Below are 22,935 nucleotides of genomic sequence, written 5' to 3'. Positions count from 1 at the left end.
CTATGACTCTATGATTCTATGTCTCCATGATTCTATGATTCTGTGATATGAGGGGGATGTCTCAGGAGTCTCAATGTCTTCGTTTAAGGTGATCAACCAGTCCCACTATGTGTGTTTGCAACTAGGTCTGGATGCCTTGTTGCTTCAAAGGATGAAATATCTGAGAAATAAAAGGATGGTGCAAACACATAAAAGATCACATAGGAACTAGAAGGGCTTGGGAGATGAAAAATGAAAGTAATTTTGTTTGTAGAACTGCAGGAAGCATTAAATACTGACCCCATTTGAGTCATGTTGCTGTCAATGAACATTATTGTTCATTATTGTTATGAAGGGAGATAGCTGAAGATTACAGTATCTTGAGTGTATAAGAGTGCGAAGCTGATGTTTCTCACCCATGCTTTTACAGCCCTAAAAACTTTGCGACAGTTACCATAGCTGACCTGAACAACTTCTCTTTACAAGAGCCCAGTGTATTTTTAGCTGATCATGCATATGACTCAGCAGACAGAAATGAGGGAACACCATCCCACAGGAATTCCCAGCGCTCTGTACTCTACCACGGGTTACCACCACAGCTGCAGGAGTCTGAGAGAAAAGGAGGCATTTCCTCTGCTCAGATGTATCTTGCCACCAGGGAACATGTCAATAATATAACAAACATCTTGATAGCAACAACTGGGTAAAAAGGCCACTGAGCAAACAAAAATCATGGCTGTGACTGGTTTACCAAAAGAGACCTATTGTTCAGTCACTGCCAGGTCTTGAGTATTCCTTAGCTAATCTGCAGTTTGAGTTGGAGTATTTGTTTAGGTTTTGTTCGCTTTGTTTTCTTTGCTTGTCTGTTTATGATTCAGGCCATAACTCAGTGAAGTTTTGGGTTTTGGAGCAGTTAAAATCAGAGGAAGATAAATGTTTACTGAACATAGCACTCCTAGATAACTTACCCGTAGTTCTCCATTAAAAGAGTGTATCTGAGGCAACAGGCACAAAGTTGAATACACCCCTGACAAAAGACCTGGCTAGATACATCTCTTGCTTCAGGCTTAGGAGGCATTTATTTCCACTTAATTAGCCTGAGATTTATGTATTTTTAGCAGTAGAAGCTAGCTAGGCTATGAAGCAGGCCTTCAAGGGTTAATCCCTGGTCATGCTGTTTCTAGTAAGTATATGAAAAGAAAAGCTAATTAGCTCAGGAGGAAAATAAAAGTTTTCATAGTACAGGGTTAATCTGCTGACCCAAGGAACAACTTTGTTCAGCTCACCCCAGCACCAAGCCCTCCAGAGTCCTAATCTCCATGGTTCAGTGCTGTACTCCTGACTGCTTACAGCATGCAGAGCTGGGTGCATTTGGGTAATATCTGTTTATTCAGCAAGGGAAGGCTTGACGTTTTTCAGCAGGATAACAGAAAACCAAAAACCAGGCTCTGTCCAGAGGAATTTGTAGTGATTCAAAGGCATCTTCATTCAAGACCTGCTTCAGTACAGTGCTAGGTGTGTTTGTTAACAGCTCTCTGCTACTCCAGGCACTGGGGAAAGTAATTAGGAGCCATAAAAGTCATTTTAGCTTAAAGTGGAGATAATTTAATTTGATAGAAGCTACAGCTTCTAAATGAAGATTTATGACCACCATTGAAACCAGATGGTAAAGATTTTAGCAGAAATAGAAAGGCATAAACACCCACAATGTCCTTGATCAAAGACAGAAAACTGTCAGGGAATTACCATCATTTGTGTCCATGAAGGACATTTAGACTAGTGTTAGTGGCCAAGGGAAAAAACAAACAAACAAACAAACAAAAACTACAACACTTTCAAATAACCACAATTTCCTTATTTCTCCTATCATTCCATGTTCTAGGCAGGTGACAAAGGAGCCTGAGTGGACTAATTAGAGCTCCTTAACTGAATCTGACATAAGCCTACGCCATTAGACTTCAGTTGTTCTGGTGGGGTTATAACATGTCATCCATGCAAGCTGAAACTGCCTTATACTGGTGTCTTAGTATCATAGAATCATGGAATCATTTAGTTTGGAATAGACCTTCAAGATTATTAATTCCAACCATCAACCTGACCTGCCAAGTCCTATCACTAAACCATGTCTTTTATGCTGCGTCCACACATCTCTTAAATACTTCCAGGCATGAGGACTCCACCATTTCCCTTGGCAGCCTGCTTGACTACTCTCTCTGTGAAGAAATTCTTCCTAATAAGTAATCTAAACATCTCCTCGAGCAACTTTAGACTACCTTAATGTATGTGAGAAGTGACAGTTTCCACTGTCATTAGTAGATAACAAAGTAGAAGGCAAAGATGTGGGCCTTTCAACAGAAAGAAGCCACTCAGCATTTCCATATCTCATAACTGTGGAGCAAGTCTTCAAGTGGAAAGGAAGTGGAAAGGAACTACCTCTACCAGGGCTTTTGCACATTTATAAGATGTAAGCTTGGCTTATGTTTGAAGTGTGAGTACAGAGACGAGATGTATCTGTCAGACCAGAATTGAAATACTGATTTCTCTCTGCTTCTTTGTCACTTATATTCTTTGCTGAAATGCAAGAATTTATTTTGTGTTATAAGAATTCCAATGACTGACTGGTAACAGGAATGATAGAAACTACAGATCAAAGATTTATTAAGATTTAAAATATTTAAAGCATTTAAATATATATTTTTTTCTAATTTAATATATTAAGCTTTTAGGAACTAAATAATAACCTAACAACCTTACATAGTCCAGACAGGTGTACCTATAACTTCTGTAACACTATATTTTTTGTTCCAGATTTAAGTGTTTCAGATTCCAATTAGATTAGATCTGATGGGCTGAGGGTTTGATTAGGTTTGATCTTAGTGATTTTGAACATCAGGGATTTTATGATTCTATGATTCTAGTTTGTACTGATAATATCATGTTGAGAAAAAGACTATATTCCCCCAGACACATTACTCCTTCCAAGCCAACTAGTTGGATCTGTGGACTGGAGCTAGTTTCCAGCACTGGTAATATGGCCTTCAGTTTGATATGTTGATTCATGTCAAGATCTGTGTCCTGGGAAAATGTCTGAGATTTGCAGTGAAAGAATCAGATTCTCAAACAGGGCAAACTGACTTTTCTTTCAGAAGACCTCATCGAGTCATACACCGTTTTTCCAAGAGTTTTGTAATGTAATGACAGAATTGTATTCTCTCTGCTAAGATGGACACAATGGTTTGCTGAATGCACTTTTCTGAGAATTCTCCCTAATCTGCCTCTCTTCAAAATGAACAGGATAGAACTGCCCAGCACAATCTTATCTGTTCAGTTTTAACAGCACTGACCTTTTATGCAGAGTGATGAAGAATCCTGCTAAGATGAAGCCTGAAACAAGTTCTCTGCAACCTTAAAGTCAACCAGTCTATAACACATGCAAGGACTCACCTGCTTTAGTTTTGTCCCCACCATGGATGCACTGCTGTCAAGGACAAAGACAACGTTCTTTGGTAAGGGAGGTAGATCCATGGGTGCAAAGTAGTGTACAAAATACCCATTAAGAATCTGTAGAAGAAAAATGAATTTAGGAATGAAGGGAAGATTGTGATTCAGTATCCCAGACACATCATTACTGGATGAGCACACCTGATCTTGCTTTCAATCTGTGTGTCTACATTGGTGGATGAGCTCCCTTCAATTTCCCTCTTGATTCTTGTCCTCTGTTCATTCACAGTGGGGGGCCTACTGAAGTCTCTGCATCTCCTTGCATGGTGGACAGTGGTTTTCTTCCAAATGTAGTAAGGATATAACATGTATACCCAGGGATCAGAATCACCACATGCATGTGGGTACCTGGCCCTATATCCAGATGCATGCAGTCTATATATTGAAAAACAAATACAAAACAGAAACTCAGTGAAGCATGTCCTTTCTTTTAAGTCTATCTTGAGGTTGCAAACTTACTTTATTTTGGACAGTTTTTTCAAGCCTTCACTTGGAAAACATTTGCTAGGATATATAGAGTGTGTAAGGCAGTCAAGCCTTCTCAGGCGTAGCTAATAAGATGGAAAAGATCAGCCATGTGAAGTACCTGAACATCTCCGACACTCAGCTCCCGGTTGACATCGTATCTGACTATGAAGTCTCCCAGGATGCCATTTCGGGCAATCTTGGTTTGCTCGACAACATTGGGACTAAATGTAACTTTAGCTAAGGTTTTGGTTTGTCCAATCACAGTAGAAGGAGGAGGAGAGACATCACCTGTTGAGATAAAACCACAGTATTACAAGTTTTTCCTATTTTCTTACATATGTCTAAGCACCACACACAGTGTATTACAATGAAGTTAGGTCTACTAGCACCGTTACGTGCTAAGATTAAAGGTTCATCTTACCAATGATAAAATAAGAACTTAATAACCCCTACCCCAAGATCGCCATGTTATCAGGGATAGAAATGTTTATCCAGTATTCCTATGCTCACTGCTTGTTGGAAGTCACTGAACTCAAAGGCCAGATATTCTCTGTATGACTTCTAATCAATTCCTGTGAATAATACAAATCCAGCTTCAGACACGTACAGATCTTAATACCAACCAACTCAGTACATTTAGCATGCAGATCCTATACCTGAGCTCCTTCCAGGCAATATATGATTCATTTGACTTATTCAAACATTTCTTCTAGGACGTGAATCATACTGCAGATTTGTCTCGACAGATTATAAAGAGATCTTGAGGTGACTTGTTCAGATATTCTATAAACTTCTGAGGTGGGATTGATATGGCTGATTATAAATGTCTGTGTAATGTCTGCATCTGAGCAAGTCACCTTAGATCCCTTTATGTTCAGCAAAGAGCTGAGAGTATAGTCACTGTAATTTCAGTCTGACTTACTGATCCAACAACTAGTGCAGTCATGCAAACTGCATCCCAGAGATATAGCTCAAGCTTATATCTTAGAGCCCTCCCAGGGTCAATGGAGACAGACATGCCTTTCAGAGGGCATCTCAGAGAAAGACAGTATCATTTTCTACGGTGATATGAAAATTCTTTGCTGTCTCTTTGGGTGGTCCTTCCTGTCTTTTTGCTATGCACAAACCTACTAAGTGTATCTTTAAGTCCTGTATCCAATATTCCTCTCCAGGGGTTCCTATAATACTGTCATTGTAATGAGTAGTGGCACTTCTCCACCTTTTTAAAGTGCCTTGAGCAGCATTAGAAGAACACAACATGACAGCTGTATGCAAGACTGAACATCATCCACCTTGCATCCAGATCCCACAGCGATTTAAAAAATCGGATACATATGATTATGTCCATTTAACTAGTGGGAAAATGGAGGCACACAACTCTCCTGACTTCTCACAGGTTGAAGTTTATAGAAATGACAAGAACAGGGTTCTTGTGGTTTTATGGAATGGTTAGCTAAAGCTGTGTTGTTTACCCTAAAGTGTTTATGCATAATCTAGACTTCTCCAGGCAAAGAAATGAAATTAAAAGTCATAAATGAATAGCACTCTAAGACTTCTTTTCCACCTTCATTTAGCTTTTGTTTTATAGCTGTCTTGTGAGCCTGCTTGGGAGCATACAAGAGCGTACTACTTGGGCAGGAAGGGATTTCCTCTTAAGACACAAAAATAGTTGGAGGACTACGATTTGGAAAAAACTCATCTTGACAAAAGGAAGCTGCATGGCAGATATTACTCAACTTCAGCAAAGCCAGCAATTATTTCTGCATCATGAGGGTAGATTTAGACTAAATATTAGAAAGAAATTCTTTACTGTGAGAGTGGTGAGACACTGGAACAGGTTGCCCAGTGAGGTTGTGGATGCCCCCTCCCTGGAAGCACTCAAGGCCAGGCTGCGTGGGGCTTTGAGCAACCTGGTCTAGAGGGAGGTGTCCCTGCCTGTAGCAGGGGGGTTGGAACTGGATGATCTTAAAGGTCCCTTCCAACCCAAATCATTCTATGATCATATGATTCTACGGCTTCTCTGACTAAGCCACTTCTAATTCACACATCCCAACAGTAACTGAGTTTTCTCACCTAATGCATGTAAATCAATTCAAGACACAATTGTCAGATCTTAAAGGAGGCTTATGTTGTGACTGCCCAGAACTTTGACATTTACTCTACAGTCTGTGTGCAGTTCAGATTTCTCCAGAGAAAATTCATAAATCACTAGCTCTGTATGATTTTATCTCCCTGGATTTGGTTTTACTATTGTAGCTGCCCTCTCATCTAATGAAGCAATGTATGTAATATGTTTGTAACACACAGTGCATCCAGTTTGCTTGTGTTGGCCTTCCTGGATTTTCAGCCTGTCTTCCAAAGTCCCATTTAAGAGACAGAGTGCAGGAAATGTCCAGAATTCATAAAAATGACTTAACTATTCATTTACATTTTCTTATTTATTTGAGGGTTTCACATTACTTCTCAATAACTGAAAAGCAAGCATTGCCACTGGTTGGGTTGCCTGACCACATCAGGATTAGTGAAAAGCAATCTTAGACTGAAAACAGAAGTTCTTTCCTTTTACCAGGCTGTGACCTTTGGACTTCACTTCTGTGTTTCCCTGCCATATGTATGTTGGTGGGTTGAGCATACTATGCTGTGCTCAACAGCATATTATGACAATATGAGTTACAGTTCCAGCATTTCTGTGTTCTTTGACCATATGAAACTAGCTCTGTGCTCTACACTTCCTCATCTTTTAAATGGCCATTATCATATGTATCCAGGTTTGTAAAGCACAGTGGAATCTAGATGGGATTATGTGGATCACACTGCTTTCCTCAACTACTCTCAAAACACTGTGTATGAAGGTGAGAAGTGTCATTCCTTCTAACACAGACAGGTCTTTAGGAACATTCAGAGAGGAGCTTGCCAAGGCTGCCTCACACAGTGACAGGAATATCTGGGGAAGCATCTCCCACCATCTTACCATCTTGACCATCACTCTTTTCTTATCTCTGGGATATATCTCTATATATGGACTGATTAAAAAAGATCCAAAATGTTTTGATCGTTTTTTGTTGGTTTTTTTTTTTTCCATTCTGGAATAGAACAATAGAAATCAGCTTTGGAAGACAGGCTATTTAATCCATTCCATTCTCCCAGTCCCAATTTCTTCCTATTTACTTTTATCACGTTATCTGGAAATACAGACCTCCAGTAATGAAAGCTCAATACCTGCCCTTACCAGCCCTTGCTAGAACCTCAACTTTTCACTCTTAGGAAGATATTTTCAATGTCAAATTTACATTTTTATTTCTGTATCACAAACCTGTGGGTTTTTTTTGTCTTTTGTTGGCATAGTAAGAATAGTATTTCTTTTCTGCTTGGAGCAGCCTTGTATGTCTTTGAATACAACTACTATGTCATCCCCCAGCTTTCTCTTTTAGATAGCACTTAGTATCTGAATCACAATTACTCTCCCCTGTTTACCGGCCAAATTCTTTTCAGATAAGTGACTGGGAGGGGTAAATCTATGAAATATTGCAGAGTTCAAAGCATGGATGAGCTCCAGAGACCTACGCTGACCCATGCTTGTGTTGAGGTAATTAATAGTCTTCAGATAAATTTTCCAACAAATTCAGCTAAGTAAGCTAAGCAAGTAAAAGCATTTTTTCATGTGAGAATACAGTCTCCACATGATGAAAAGTTAAACCCAAATTATTTTAGAAACTGGAAGAGTGATGAATAGAACTCAAATGCAAAGTTCATCCTCTGCTAACAAGTGGTAGCTTTCAAACAATTGTGATAAGAAATAAAAACCTTCCTGCAATCTAGATCCTTCATAGAACTGTACAATGATTAAGTTGGAAAAGATTTCTATGATAATCTAGTCCAACTGACTTTAAAGAGAAATAGAGTCATTTTCAAACAACATGGTGTCTCCCTACCCGAGACGATGGCTAGTTCTCAAATCACTGCTCTGGAGGAAAAGGATGAGAACAGTCAGCCCTGAGCATGCTGAGTGGGACACCATCCAGAAAATGGCTTCACTCTGAGGTCGCCAGAAATGTCCACCATCACTGACCTCAGCATCTCCTGTTTTGGGCTTTGAATGTAACAGAAGCAAACACCTGCACAAGCCAAAGGATTACTTTCCAAAACTCACGTGTCTGTTATCTTCCTTTGGGAAAAATACAACTCCCAGATGGAGCTGTGTGTGAAGAAGTCACTGACAAAAGAAGTATCCTGAAAAGACCTGTTATCACTTTGTCTCTATTCCATATTCAGAGAGGATGTACAGAGTGCTTTCCTAGACCAAAGCACAGCTGACGTTGCAAGAATACCTGGAAAATTTGGAACCAAGTCCAATCTTTGTATCTTGGGCAACTAAAAATGGGCAGAAATGAACTATTCTGTGTCTACTGCTACAATTTCTGTGCTATCCCTTAAATGTCAAAAAAGTGTCAGTCACTCTGTCACATCAAGGGGCATCTTCTGCCAGTAAGTCTTAAAGTTTTCTCTTCTATTTGTCACAGACCGTATGGATATTAGCAGTTTGGCTAGGGTCAAAAGTGCAAATTGTGAATGAACATTAAGCAGAAAACTTTTTTTCAATTAAGCTTCCTGCATGGGATGTTGGATCTACTGACAGCACATAGAAAAGCACAACAAATGTAGGACAATTGGTCCACAAAGTACAGATCAGCCATTTCTCAACTTTGGAGCACTTAAAGGTTTTTTTTCACATTAGTTTTACTAATGGTCTTGGGTCTTTGGATGTACTATGAGCAAGAAGGCTTTGCAGAGACTAATGGCTCAGATGATTTGCTTTCTGGATCAAGGTAAAAAGATGAAAATAGATTGGAGTCTGATGGATTTCAAAGTGCCTTGAACTTGCTCTCTCTGGGAGTATTTTTGTGATTCCCACTTACATTCAGGAAGCAGGAAGTTCCTATTGTCTACTCCATCTGTGGTTGATCTTGTTGGTCAGAAAAGGTCACACGCAATAAATCTCTCCTATTTGAAACTAGTTGTTCTCCGAGACCTGTATGAGAACCTTCTGAGATCCTCTGTCAGGTCTTTTTGATTTTATTTTTTTTTGTCTGCCCATTAGTCCTTATTTCCTCATTTTCCTTCAAATCAGAAAGGAGCTCTACAAACCCAACTGATTTTCTTAACTTTACATATTCATCAGAGCATTGGTCATCTGAGTACCAATGAAGCCTTGATCTAAAAGACACATAACACACTCCTGCCTGCTAATAGTGGATCCCAAAAGCATGTTTAGCACTTCAATAACTTCCACAGCAGTGATTGCACCTCAGAAAACATATTCCACAAATTGTATATACTCATTGAAAATAGAAAGAGTTTGTAGCAGCAATTCTAAATAAGGATTAAGCAAAGGAATGTGAATTTCAGTTGCTTTACCCACTGTAATGTCACATCTATTTATCTACATTTTGCTGGATAGGGTGGATTTTAGAATCATAGTGCTTGGGTCCATTTTAAAAGTATTGTTTTGAATCTCAGACACAGTGCCAAGAATTATCAGTGCTAACAGATTGTCATTTGGAGAGCAAGTTACAGGATTTTTCCCTGTATAGCATTTACACAAGAATTTCCACACTGTACTAGACCAACCGTGTGTCTACTCTGCTCCATCTCCAACACTGATCAGTGGCAGATGTTTTGCAGGAAACCATATGCCACAATGCACTGTGATAGTCCCTGATAGGAGGAAAAGGATTCCTGTCCTCCTGATGAGGTACAGAGCACGCTTACTACACAGTGCATGAATGTGTAGCAGGGAGACTAATTAGCTGTATGTGGCTTGACCTGAGGTTAGTTCAAGTCAGCAGGGCCATTGACTTCGTAGAGTCATAGAATAAAAGAATATCCCAAGCTGGAAGGGGTCCATAGGGGGCATCAAGTCCAACTCCTGGCTCCACACAGGAGTACCCGAAATTCAAACTACATTTCTGAGAGCATTGTCTAAATACTTATTTCAGTGCTATTTGGATGAAATCAGTAGTACCAGACTGAGTGATCAGTTTAACTCCCTGATCACAGTCTTCACTTGACAGACACAAACAGCTTCACTGATTTCACTGGTATTATGTCAGCTAGAGTAACGGAGGTCAAGTCTCACAAGCTTCTACATCCTGCTTCCACGTCAGACTCACCCTTCTAACTTTACCATTTCTTTTTTGCCAACATGTATCAGTCCCAGTATCCTGTGCTTCTCGCTGTTAGTTTACACTAAAAATCGTTAATTTTTGCTTGATGTTTGGACAAGTCCAAGGATGGCTGGGATAAAAGTAGACACTTGGAAAGTGGTTTTTCCTCATGGAATTTCCCATGTTCTAAAAAGCAGGATTTCCGATCCTTGCCTTGGCATGGGTGGATGGAAAAAACAATTCACTTCAACTGAGCAGTTCCCAGTAGATGTAGAGCCAGAGAAGAAGCTGCTCAAATACTGAGCACAAGGCCTGAAGGCCCAGTTCCAAGCTTCTAAAGACAATAGAAAACAGCCGTATTGAATTGAATGGGATCAGCCTAATAACATTCAAAGTTCTTATGAGCTTATGCACAGACACCACGCAGACAGTTGTCTCTAGAAATTATGACAAATGCCATCAGCCTTTGCACTAAGACTGAATTCCCACCATCCAACTTCACGGAGTTATAAACCTGAAAACTTTTTCCTGTCATATTCGCTACACCAACTTTCTTGAAACTGGAGTTTGCCCTGCCAATGAGTGAAAAAGGTCTCTAAACAGAAATTGCTGACAGCCCACAGTGTTTGGAGACTTGCTTATCACATAAGTGCAGCCACCCCTGGGTGCAGTGTACCTGCCATACAGTGACTACTGTAAGTGTTCATAAAGGAAAATAAAAAGAATAATAATAATAAAATTATTATTATTAATAATAATAATTTTATAATAAGTATTCTAAAAATTAGTTATAGCTGGAATTTTTCAGAGTAGCTCACACCTAATGAGTTCCTAGTGTTTATTTTCCATGTTATCTTTGTTTCCTTTATTTTGTGACAATAGTCTTGATCCTGGGCAATGAGGCTTTAATACAATGTTGGGGTTTTGTTTATTAGCTCATTTGGAGCAGAAGGTAAATGAATGAAAACCAAGTCTATGCAGTTATTCAAGAATGCCCCAGAGAACTCCCAACAGTTCCAATCCAGTTCCTAAGAAATTATTAGGATGTCACGAATAACAAAATCATGGATCATAAAATCTCGCCTTACCTTCAGCTTTTCCATTGCCTTTATGCTTGCTGTTTCGAAGGGGAGGCACTTCCAGTGAAATGATACCTGAGTTCTCCAGAATGTTCACCTCCACTCGTAACCTCCCCACCAGCTGCTGGGGCCGGATGCTGACCATATACTCATATTTTCCCAATCGCCTTTGCAAGAGCTCTTCATAATGCAGTAGGAAGTTGGCTTGCATCTTCCGAGGAATGAAAACTGAAGCTTTGAATGTCTCGTAGCCATTCTCTCTGGAAGAAAAGAGGAATATGTCAAACATCTATAGCATAGAGCAGGACCAGAAGAAAGACTACCTCTTGGTTTCTAAACACAAGGATTCGTAAGACCCATATTTAATTCTTTCCTTTGCCCCAGTGACTCACTGCAGTACCTTAAGCAAAGTACAAATTATTTTCTCTTCCCTATTATTAGCTGTTTATCACTACATACTCAGAAGGGAAAAACAGGACCACAAAGGCATTTCCATCTCTGGACACCTCTCTGAAAGGGCTCTTCTCTTCCAAGTGACTACAATGTGACAGGTTCCCTTTTATGTCTGGATCCTGAGAGACTGTCCTTTGTTAAAAGCTTGTGACTTTTTTTTTTTTTACCAGACTAGTCACATTTTGAATCCACTATGAGCTTGACATCCATAATTCTTAGTGGCAAGAAACATGATTTATAGGAAGAACACATTGTTTTGTCTGTTTAGAACTTGACACATAATTATTCTTTTTCTCTCTAGATTTTCTATGAAAGACAGAAAATAAAGATACCTATTCTCTTTTCACACAAGTTCAGATCTCTGTCAGATTTCTCCCTCTGTACAGTTCATCATTTTTCTAATATGAGAAGTAATGGTCTAGTTATGTGTTCTTGATCATGTGTTTCATATTGGAGTAGCTTTACTATCACAGGCAACAAGGAGTCATGCAGGATTTTCTAAAGCAGAAAAATCCATTCAGACTTGCAACTCTTTGAAAGTTATATAGGAGAACCTGGGCACTTATCAAATTAGAGGAGGAGAATAGCCTGCAGATCTGCCAAAGTGCCTTCAGATGAACATAGGATTTCAGATTGTTAAAGAGATGGGACTTTCTGACAGCATGTGGCAAAAAAAGACTACACATGGTCAAGCACTGAGAACAGGGCAAATAGACAAGACTGCAAAAGGGTACCTGTGGTTCTACTACTGAATATCTTTGCAGTCTTGAAGTTGTAGCTTACTGAAGCACAGTGTGTCTTAATTTTACTGCCAGTTATTCAGGAGGTAACAAGATTTCTTTTCCTCTCAAGTATATCAGTCCGACATCCTGGACCTCCTTGGAAGTGAAAAAGTTGTGTAACAGAGCCGGAAAAGGTCACGCACACATTTAGGTTACTTGGAGCATGGGAACGACACTAGGCAGTGAAGACAATGTTTTGTTCAGCTCCTTCCTCTTCCTACAGATCCATACGTGTGTATACCAAAGCAACCAGAAATAAATATGGGAGGAGAGTACATTACTTCTCAGAACATAATTGAATGCATGACACTTGCCTTCCGTTCACAGGACTTGGAGGTTTCTTCATCTTTGCTTTGTCATCATTGCTGTGCTTCTTTTCTTTCCCTGTGACCTCCCCATAGTAAGTCTTGTTGCCAATGCTCCTAGAGAGATCAGAGATGTCAGCATGACTGATCCGCACCTACAAACAGTGAGAGCTGTGCAGCTCTCTGCAGAAGGGCACATGGACTGTGCACATGTGGACAGTTAGTAGCACAACTCTTATTGAGTTCACTCAGATCAGTGGGATAGAAGCTGACTCAGAAGTGCCCTGGTTGCTTTCGCTGGAAGAGCACATTTTTACCCCAGAACTTAACTTCTCTTAAATGCCAGTATAAAATGTAATCTTCAGAGCACAAAGACATTAGCCTGAAAGCAAAGCAATTGCCAGACTCCCAACAAGCACTGTTTCGTGTATGGTCCCAGATCCACCATCTGTGTCAGTGCATGTGGCAATATTCAGAATTGCTTCTCTCAAGTAGCTGCTTTGCTGACAAAAATGCATCTCTCTGAGAATGAGTTACAGACCTGGATGGGCAATGGCAAAAGGCTAATTTTCCTTCTACTCAACCCAAGAAAAAGTTTTCCTAAAAAAAGCTTACCCCTCATCTGCTATAGTGAGGGACAAAGTAGTGGCAGTAATTTCTACCCATAGGTAGGAATCTTAGCATGACCAAACTAAACACATTTTAAAACCAAGTGCCTCATTTATTCCTTAGTGAGTTAGTTGAGTGTGAGTTGATTGCCCTTTGCCTGCCCTGCTACCCAGAGAATGACTAGCACCTCCAGCAACAGGTCAGCCTGTCTTCTGTTTTGATTGTTGTGGTGCTCAGAGACGTGATTTAGCAGAGGGTTGTTAGAGTATTATGGCTAGGTTGTGGTTGGACTCAATGATCTTTAAGGTATTTTCCAACCTGAGTGATTCTGTGATTCTATGATTCTATGATTTTGTGATTTGACCCTTGTCCTCCATTGAGATTGTGAAAACGTAGAAAAATAAGAAGCTTTTGAGGCACCACAGAGTTAGGAGACATAAATATGCTGTGCTAGTGTTGCTGAAATTTTAATTGGAAAGGTTAGAAGAGTTGTTCTGGTCCAAATCTGAGAAAGAGGAGAAGGAATTTATTAAAGTGCACTCACATGGGAAATAGAAGAATGCTCTTCCACATGTACAATGAGGGCTTGAATCTTAGTATCCTGTCCTCCAAGCATTTGTTCTGTGCTGTGAGGCCATGATATTCTTGGATGAAGTATACCATGTGTGTATTTTCCAAGTGCAACTATTCTAAATGCAAAAAGCATTGATACAGTCCAACTGCAGGCTAGCCAGTGTTTAAAATCTCAGAGACCTGTTTGTGAGATGGAAAAAACATTCACCTAGCTGTCAGAACTACTTACGTACATGGTAAAGTTGGAGATGAAAGCTGCAGCTGGGATCTGCATCTCAAACACGGCTTCTCGTGCCTCGGATCCACTGTTCACCATTGTACAGGACACCGTGGTGAAAGCATAGCGAGAAATGATTGTGGATTTCACTGAGAATTCAGACATCCGAGGCCTAGTTTCCTGTAGATATCAAAGGTTACCCATTAACAGTGAGTTAGGTAACTCTCCCCTTCAATTTTACAGTGGGTTTAATATTTAATATTCTCAAAGAATGAACCCTTTTACAATGAGTCTTTGACTCCCTGTGAGAAACACAGCAAGCAAGGTGAGGACTGCCTCCAAAATATCAGGTGAGATGCAAAAGTTAAACTTAAAAAGACATGGCAGTGTCTTTGTTTGTACACAAGGTCAAAAAGCTACAGTCATTCTCCAATTCTCAGGAAGGGTCTCGGCAGCACAAGAGCTCTGATTTTGCCAGCATCTGTGTTGTGAAATACACTGATAAAATCCATCTGTATCCTAAGTCGCACTCTTCAACTCTGACTATTCGAGACAGTGAGGATTAGCCCATTTTGGCCTGGAAGAGAAGCCCAAAATATCTCCCCATAGGGTCCAGAACTGATGTCACAAGAGCAGATGTAAGACTTCTTGAAAGGCTGAGATCACTGCGCATGGAGCAGCATCTTAAAACTGACACAGTCAGATCTGTAAGTTTTGTAAACAGAAAAACTGCTGTCACTGGAGTGAGTTGAGTCCTCCTCTGCTGAGAATCAATGCTGGAGGTCTCGGCCAATGGATGGAAGAGACTTAATAAGAAACACTGACACAGTGACATCTCAAACAAAATATTTTAAGCCTTTTAGCCCATATTGGATTTCTTCCAGCAAAGAAGTAGCAGAAATTTCAGAGAATGACACATGATGTAGCAATGGAAGCTGGAAGCCAATTTCTGCTGCATGGGAATGTGTCTGGGGTTGGAGCATTTCTTCAGTCTAAGATGATTTTTGACAGCAACGTCTCCATGGAACTCAATAGTTTTCATCCTAGAAGACTTCAGTGTGTTTAACTGTAAGTAGCCCGTTAGAAAATAATCTATTTGCTGCTTTAAACCATTGAAGTCTGAAACTTCAAAAGCAGAAGGGAGCTAAACAGTAAAATATGTTGCAAGTAAAGAGCAATTTTGCTAAACCAAGTACATCAAGTATTTATTCCTACTGAGGCTACTAAAAAATCATAGCCCCCTGAGACTTGTGAAAACACAAACATGTTCTTCAGCTGCACTACCAGCCTTTTTCTCCCAATAAAAACAATTTTCCCAAATGGCTTAACAAAGGGATCAATTGTTGTATGAATAAGTATGAAACAGAAAATATTCTGCGGTAGCTGATGGCATCAGAATAGCAATAAATGAGCATCCAGCTAATAAAGCTGCTGGGCTAGTGGCTTCCAGGCAAATGAAAGGATGAGAATCCACTAGAAACAAAGATGAAACTATCAACAGCTGGAAATAAGGCCCCATTTGCCTACACTTTCAAGGCTTGGATATGTCTGAAATGGACCTAATCACAAGAGAAGTCTTTAACAGCTGGAGAATATCTGATTTGTTCTGTCTCCATGTACATCCTCCTCAGCACAGGTTCAGCTCCCATGGAGCACAATGGCAAAAACTCATTTTCAGTGTGAGCTGGTTCACTAATTGCAGACAGCTCAATGAGATGTATCTAGACTACAATATATCTACTTAATGTAGATGTCCACCCTTAGGCCACAAGGGGCTTTTAGTCAGTTGGTGGTGACTGGGACAATATTCCCAAAATATGGGGCAGCTTGTTCTTAGGATTTTCCCACACACATAGGCATGAATTTTCAGTTTCTATCTGCTGAAAGTGGAGAGGATGGGGAGTTTTAATCTGGAGTGATGTTGCAGGCACATTTCAAGATCTAATGGGATGATGTTCCATTCACTCTTTTGTACCATCAACTGCCTGTGGCCTATCAGGTGTTAAAAAGGATTTGCAGAAGCGAAAGAGAGAACCTGAAAATGCAGCAAATTCCTTAGATCCAAATGTCCTGCATTCACTCTCATTTTCTGCATTTCATCACAATCTGTGGGTGCAAACCAGGCTGAAAGCTCAACAGCAAATAGCTGAGATACAGACTGGTTTTGCAGTGGCAGATCTTGACTTGTCAAAACAAGAACGTAGCCTGCCAATGGCAGGGATCAATAGTACATGCTCAGAGAAGAGTGTTAAGATCTGGCCAACCTGGTACTAAAGCTCAAGAACTTTCTCTCGGACTCCTCTAATTAGTGGCTGAAGGAATTCCTATACCCAGCGTGGCATTTTATAAACATCATTCCTGAAGATGTTCAGGAAGTGTGAAGATGTTGTTCTTAGGGACATGGTTTAGTAGGCAATAGTGGTGGCAGGTAGATGGTTGGACTAGATGATCTTAGGGCTTTTCCAACCTGAACAATTCTATGATTCTGTTATATATGAAGAACCACATCCTTTAGATGTTTTCTACCAAGTCTATTATCTGCTAGTTTCAACTGATCTCTGTTAAACTCTGCATCCCTTGAAACAAGCTCCAGTTCTAATATCTTCACAGTCAAATGGCAAAAACAAAAGGAAAAAAAATACATTCAGCACTTCTTCCTCCTTGTGGTGGGTAGATGTTGCTGCTGGAGAAAGCAAACACTGTGCCAGGGCATCATATACTACTGGGGATGAAAGAGCCTTACGGCCCTGGAAGGGATCTGCCATTTCTTGTATATAGAAAATATAAATGCTGGGGGCAGAGGAGGTTTCAAAACAGGTTGCTAGGTCGGGCTTGGCGGGCAGCCCAAGTTCCAGTCTGTGATTCTCGCATGTTCCCTGGAGCCTTTACACAATCCGTCAGTGCTTGATTCTCTGACTTACAGCTGCACAAATGCCTGCTTGTTTTCCCCACTTTTTATTAAGGTCTTCAGAAGAAGAGAGACAGCACAAAGGAGAAGCAAAACAAAACAAACCATTTGTTTAATATTATTATTGCTGTGATTTATTATTCCTATTAAAAATAAAGCCAGGGAGTGCCAAGGCAGTGGATTAGCACTTTGCTACAATAAAGGTTGGCTGGAGGCTTTTTGAAGATGTCCCAGTTATTATGATGAAGTGGGAGCTGAAAATTTTCTGCCAAACATATTATTTTGTGTTTGTTTATAAGAAATCTTTGGAAAGATAGAAAAGAGCTGAAGATAAATGAAATTCACTCCACATTTTTGCCTCTATCAGTTGCTTTCATCAAAATATACTGACTACATGTCAGATTAGAAATTGTAAACTAGTAATAAGATTGAGGATTGCTCTCCCTTAGGGTGCTGATTCAAGTGTCAAAGATCAAAGGAGCCAGAAGCTACTGATGGCTGTTCAGTGTGTGAAATGAGTTCTTCCAGTTCTTTTCCAGAGAAAAGAAACCAGGAAAATAACTGGCCATGAATAGCGATTTCACTGGCTTTAGCCATATTCTTATCTAAGCCATGCAAATTTCAGTGCAGCAACATAGCCAGATCTGACAAATTTTCTATACATCTTAAAGCTTAGATTCCCCCACCAAAAAGGAAGATACTGGCTTCTTTGCTCTCTTTCTTCAATAAATTCTGGCTTCTGTATAAACAGAGAACAACAGATCTTCAAATTTCAAAATGAACTCTCTTTTTCTCTTGAAATTCAATGAGATTTCATCAGTCTCATTCACGTTCATTGCATGGTTGATGATGATAGCATTGGATACTACCCAAATCTGTGGCTGAGAAGATGGATTGGGATGAGTTAGAAGAACTTGTACCTGTTGGGTGACTCAAAATTAAGATTTTTTTTCCCCAGAATCACACCCCTACCATCACTGACTGATACAGTTTACTCTTGGGCACAGGGATGCACATACATATAGATGCTCAGAGCAAGTGTAATTCTCATGAAGTAAAAGACAGGGTGATACATACCAGCCTCTGCAAAAATCTGGTCTGTCTTGGGACACGACGTACAACCTGCAAAGAATTAAAGGAGTTAATGGAGCCTTGAAAAGCTTGTCATTTGTTTAAATCCAGACGTGAGCTTGTCTGGCTGAACACAATGGCCAGGTTCAAATGTTCCTTAGGTTTAAACCAAAACCTAGATCTCTTCTCTATTAGCATACCCATTCATCAAAGCTCAGGAATGCAGCTCTCATGAATGAGAAGGTGTTGTGTATTTTACAAATGCTACCTATCCAGAATGTCTCTACTTGAAGGCAAGGACATCAGCAGTGGCTGTCCGTGCTGCGTCTTCATCCTCAACCATGTTCTCTGACAGCTTCCTATGGAGGTACACAAAGGCTCTATACTACTGTTTTTCCAGTGGCATGGTGTGCGATGCATGATGAGCTCTTCTAAATGGTTTCCCAGGAAAATAATGTCCATCTATTTTTGTATTGGACACTACAAATGCAATTTTTTTGTTAGAATTTTCCCAGCCCCCATCTCCTAGTCTCTGTTAGGAAGGGAAAGCTGGAAGTTAACCATAGATCACATGAAATAACTTCATAGGTAAAACACGTCTGTCAACCCAATGTTGGGCATCGTTACTTCAATCCTTTCTGCCTTAGGACCTCTGGAGGCCTAGCAATTGATCAGACTAGAGCAGGACAAACTGAGCCCTGCACTAGTTTCATTTGCTTATTAAATGTCATTTTGAGCCCAATTAAATCATCAAATAAAAGTCAAAGCCCATTCCTCATCCTTACTTGAATTTTACTATTAGACAAAGTATTTCACCTATGACAACACAGTCCTACTCATTTCATCACCCTTCACTACAACTCCTCTGACTTTTTTCCACATACATGTAAGTCTTGGCTTAACAACATGTCCAAATCCAATCCCTCCTCAATACATAGTAGAAGTCTCTTGTCAGTGAGGAACAATGAGGGAAGCCAAGTGACTTTCTAAAATGTTGGTGAAAGTGGAATGCAATGATAATTTTTTACCTGATTTGCCCTTTCTCTTGATTTACACTGAAAACAAAGTCACCCCTTGCCAAATATATAATTTTTTTCTCTTTATTCATGCATTGCGAGCTCAGAAATGCCTAGTGGAGAAATTAAATGTTTTCTCTGTTAGAATCTTATTTTTCATCTTTATTTTAGCCAACATCTTGTAAAATTAGAACGTAGGAAAAGCATTTCTCTCAGGAAATTCTCAAAAGAGACGAGAGGAGAGGAGAGGAGAGGAGAGGAGAGGAGAGGAGAGGAGAGGAGAGGAGAGGAGAGGAGAGGAGAGGAGAGGAGAGGAGAGGAGAGGAGAGGAGAGGAGAGGAGAGGAGAGGAGAGGAGAGGAGAGGAGAGGAGAGGAGAGGAGAGGAGAGGAGAGGAGAGGAGAGGAGAGGAGAGGAGAGGAGAGGAGAGGAGAGGAGAGGAGAGGAGAGGAGAGGAGAGGAGAGGATGATGTGATTCTCTCAGAAAGATAGCTTCTGAAGTCTTGAGAATAACTGGTAGATATTGGTCAGTAAAAGTAAATTCTGCTTGTTAGGACTTTATGACTACTGCCAAAGCACAGTAGCAAATAACAACCACTGAAGACCTGACCAGAACTGCATCTAGTGTAATGGTGATAAAGAGCCTCTTGTCATGTGCCCTAGCTCCCTAACAGTTCTCCCCATAAGCAGATGAATGAGTGCTCCCAGATGCCATCCAACTAGCAGGACAGTGTTGAAGATGGTTTACCACTTGTACATCTTGGTGTGCAAGACAGTCCTGGATTGTTGCTAAATTCCCCAACAAGAAATATGTGTCTGCAGTAAACAGGATTGGCAAAAAAGTTGCTGAGGACCTCCCAGAGGAGAGAGATGAACACTCTTGTAGAGTGATCCTTCCCATACTAGTATGGGAGGAACGGGCAACTGAATGACTAACTCTAAGACAGGTACAGATACGTATGAAAAGTTTCAGTCATCCTATGTGTGACAGAAGATGCCAAATACAGACATCTAGTACTGCCTATGGCACTGTAGAGTATCCCCCTTGGCATCCATGAGGATTCGTAGATCCTGCATCACATCTACAGGTCTTAGATACTACAGAGCCTCTCAGATCTCATCAAGTTAAGGTAACTGCGTATTTAGGTAACTTAAGTAAAGTCACCCATGATATCCACTATAGACCTGAAGGATGTGAGCACAGGTTTAGCATTCAGTCTTTTAAACCGCAGCCTCTAAACTACTATTGCAATGTCATTTCTAATGTGCAAAAAGTTCATTGCCCTTTCAGGCCCATTTTTCCAGAAAATCTAAGCTGCACAATGGCACAATACAACAGTCATCACTTGCAGAATTTATTTTTTTTCTCCCCTAGTCAAGAGGCATTTTACTAGCTGAAATACATGGAAGTTCCTTTCATCCAGCTTCAGTTAAAAATCAAGTACGGTACAACTGAGACCAGAGGACAGGGCAGAAAAGCCTTCCTCCGGGCCTGAAATACTCCGAATTACTCAGACTGGCGCAAGGCCAGGAGACTGCATTAACTCTCTTGTCCCTGCAGCACACACTGTTTAACACAGCTATCAGGATGCCAGCTCTCCAGAGGCACTAAGACCACAACCCTTGGCAGCACAGGAGGGTGCTGGGGCTTTACCTCAAAGAACCACCTGAGCTCTCAGCCATGGGGACAGCAGAGAGGCATGCTGCACAGAGAGATACATGAAATTCACTTTTAGCAGCCTGCTGTGCATGTTAATGCCAAACCCTGAAGAAAGTGACTGCAAATGAGTGACAAATTCAGCGCATTTTTCTTACTGTCAGTTCTCTATCACCACAGGGGCTATCCAGGCAGTTTGTTCACCTGACAGCCCTGGACACACACCAGTCCAAGAGTTCTCCAGCTGGCTACTTTCAATTAATCCATGCCAATTAACGGGGCACAAGCCACCAGATGTCCCCAAATAACAACTGTCTTAACACCTACTTGCTCCGCAATGCTGTAGTCTGCCATCAGCTTCTCCTCCAGGTACCTTGCCATCAGCTCCGAGTCGGGCTGCCCTGCGGCAGCAGGGAAGCAGCAGCAGAGCCATAGCCAAAGGATCATGGTGGAGGGGCAGCAGGTAGGAGGAAAGCCTCACTGCCTCCACTGCTGCTTGTGCTGCGGACAGGCTGTGAGCAGGCTGACAGGAGGCGAGACGATCCACCCTCTTCTCCTCCTTCCCAGCTCGGGACCAGCCCCTTTTCCACTCAGAGTTTCTCTGGCTGCCAGGGTTTTCTATCCTGCAGTCACTTCCCCTCAGCCTGGGATTACAGGCACAGTCCTCGTGCCCTTCTCAGTGCTGCCCACAGCCCCCTTCTCACCTCCTATGGGTAGACAGACAGAGGGGATCAGAGCTGGGGGTCCCTGAGCTGCAGCCACATGTCCTCATGTCACCCCAACCAGGAGGACAGCCGAGGAGGTCCTCCCAAGCAGCCTGGAGTCAAAAGGAAGAACTTGCCAAGGGAATGCTGCATGGAGATACAGGGATGGGCAGCTTGGATTCAAGGTTGGGGGACTTGGTAAGGCATAGGAACAGGCTGTTCAGGGAAGTGGTGGGGTCACCGTCCCTGGAGGTGTTCAAAAAACATGGAAATATGGCAGCGAGGAACGTCATTTAGTGAGCATGGTGGAGATGGGTTGATAGTTGGACTAGATGATCTTAAAAGTCTTTTTCCAACCTTAACAATTCTATGATTTCAGTGTCAGCAGCACCCCAACCCTGCGGCGGCCCTCTGTGAAGTGCCATTTCTTTTGCTGGGGCAGGACACAAGATGGCTGCTGCCTGAGGTGCTGGTGCCTCAGGGACCAGCAGGGCACTCTTTTCAGCTGCTGGTGGCAGCTGAAAGAGCCTCTGTGTGTCTCCTTATGCTATTCACCATTATGTTGGGCAGCCCTGAGTGACTTATGCCACAGTTAGTATATAAAAGCATTCTTCTGCCCACCCTTTTGGGAGCGTGATCCAAGTGCATACTTGAAGGTTTGCCCAGGAGGGGTACAACTGTACATTTTTACCCTCTCTGAAGGGATTTTTATGTTCCCCCTTCCCCTTCAGCCTCTACTGAAGAGAACAGTAGGGTGCTGAGGGAGGTACAGGCGAAGCACAGCGTGAGGGCAGCCATGAGATGGGCTGAGCCTCACCTCACTTAGCCCATGGCAGCAGCAACACTTCCTCCTTCTTGTTGCCAAGATCTCTGTCTCATTGGTGAAAGCAGCCCCAGGGCCTGGTTTCTCAGCACAGGGCAGGGCTCCCTCCGCACCCTCACCTTGGCACCCCGCCTGCTGCCTCCCCACCAGGCTGCAGGCAGCCCGGGAAAGCTGTCAGCATGGTGTTGGCCTGGCACCTTATCTTGGCACATCGTGCCCCAGAGCTGTGCTTTCATCCCTCTCTCTCATTGTCTCCTTGGTAGTTTCTCAGCTCCAGCAGACCCAATTTTCCTCTCTTTTCTTTCACACGCAGCCCTTTCAAGATTCAAACCATTGTGTTCTCACTTTCCAGCTCTAGGCCATCAGAGACTGAGGCTGTTTTGCTTCAGCTCCAGCCCAATGTGGTGAATGTCCAGTGGGTGGCTCAGTACCACAGGCTTGGCACCTTTCTTTGGTGAGGCCACATCTCAGTACTCTTCTTAGTTCTGGGCCCCTGGGCTACAACAGAGACATTGAAGTCCTGGGATGTGTCCAGAGAAGGGCAATGAAGCTGTGAAGGTTCTGGAGCACAGACCTTATGGGGAGTGCCTGAGGGAACTGGGATTGTTCAGTCTGAAGAAGAGGAGG

General features: G+C 41.6%; 1 protein-coding gene across 1 annotated transcript in view; it reads right to left on the bottom strand.

Annotated features, from left to right (window-relative positions):
* The window catches only part of ITIH5 (inter-alpha-trypsin inhibitor heavy chain 5), a gene marked incomplete at both ends in the record, with an annotated part of 45,790 nt that extends 24,562 nt beyond the window's left edge, over positions 1–21,228 (bottom strand). The window contains 7 exons of the mRNA XM_079549802.1: positions 3,424–3,540; positions 4,067–4,236; positions 11,201–11,447; positions 12,737–12,848; positions 14,147–14,310; positions 18,116–18,160; positions 21,109–21,228. Coding sequence (XP_079405928.1) covers positions 3,424–3,540; positions 4,067–4,236; positions 11,201–11,447; positions 12,737–12,848; positions 14,147–14,310; positions 18,116–18,160; positions 21,109–21,228 — 975 coding nt within the window. The remainder of the gene's footprint in view (positions 1–3,423; positions 3,541–4,066; positions 4,237–11,200; positions 11,448–12,736; positions 12,849–14,146; positions 14,311–18,115; positions 18,161–21,108) is intronic.
* Positions 21,229–22,935: the final 1,707 nt, after the last annotated feature.

The sequence above is a fragment of the Tetrao urogallus genome (assembly GCF_951394365.1).
Source record: "Tetrao urogallus genome assembly, chromosome: 1".
Classification (NCBI taxonomy): Eukaryota; Metazoa; Chordata; class Aves; order Galliformes; family Phasianidae; genus Tetrao; species Tetrao urogallus.
Note: the sequence above shows the minus strand (reverse complement) of the source record. Positions and strands in the feature narration are given on the sequence as shown.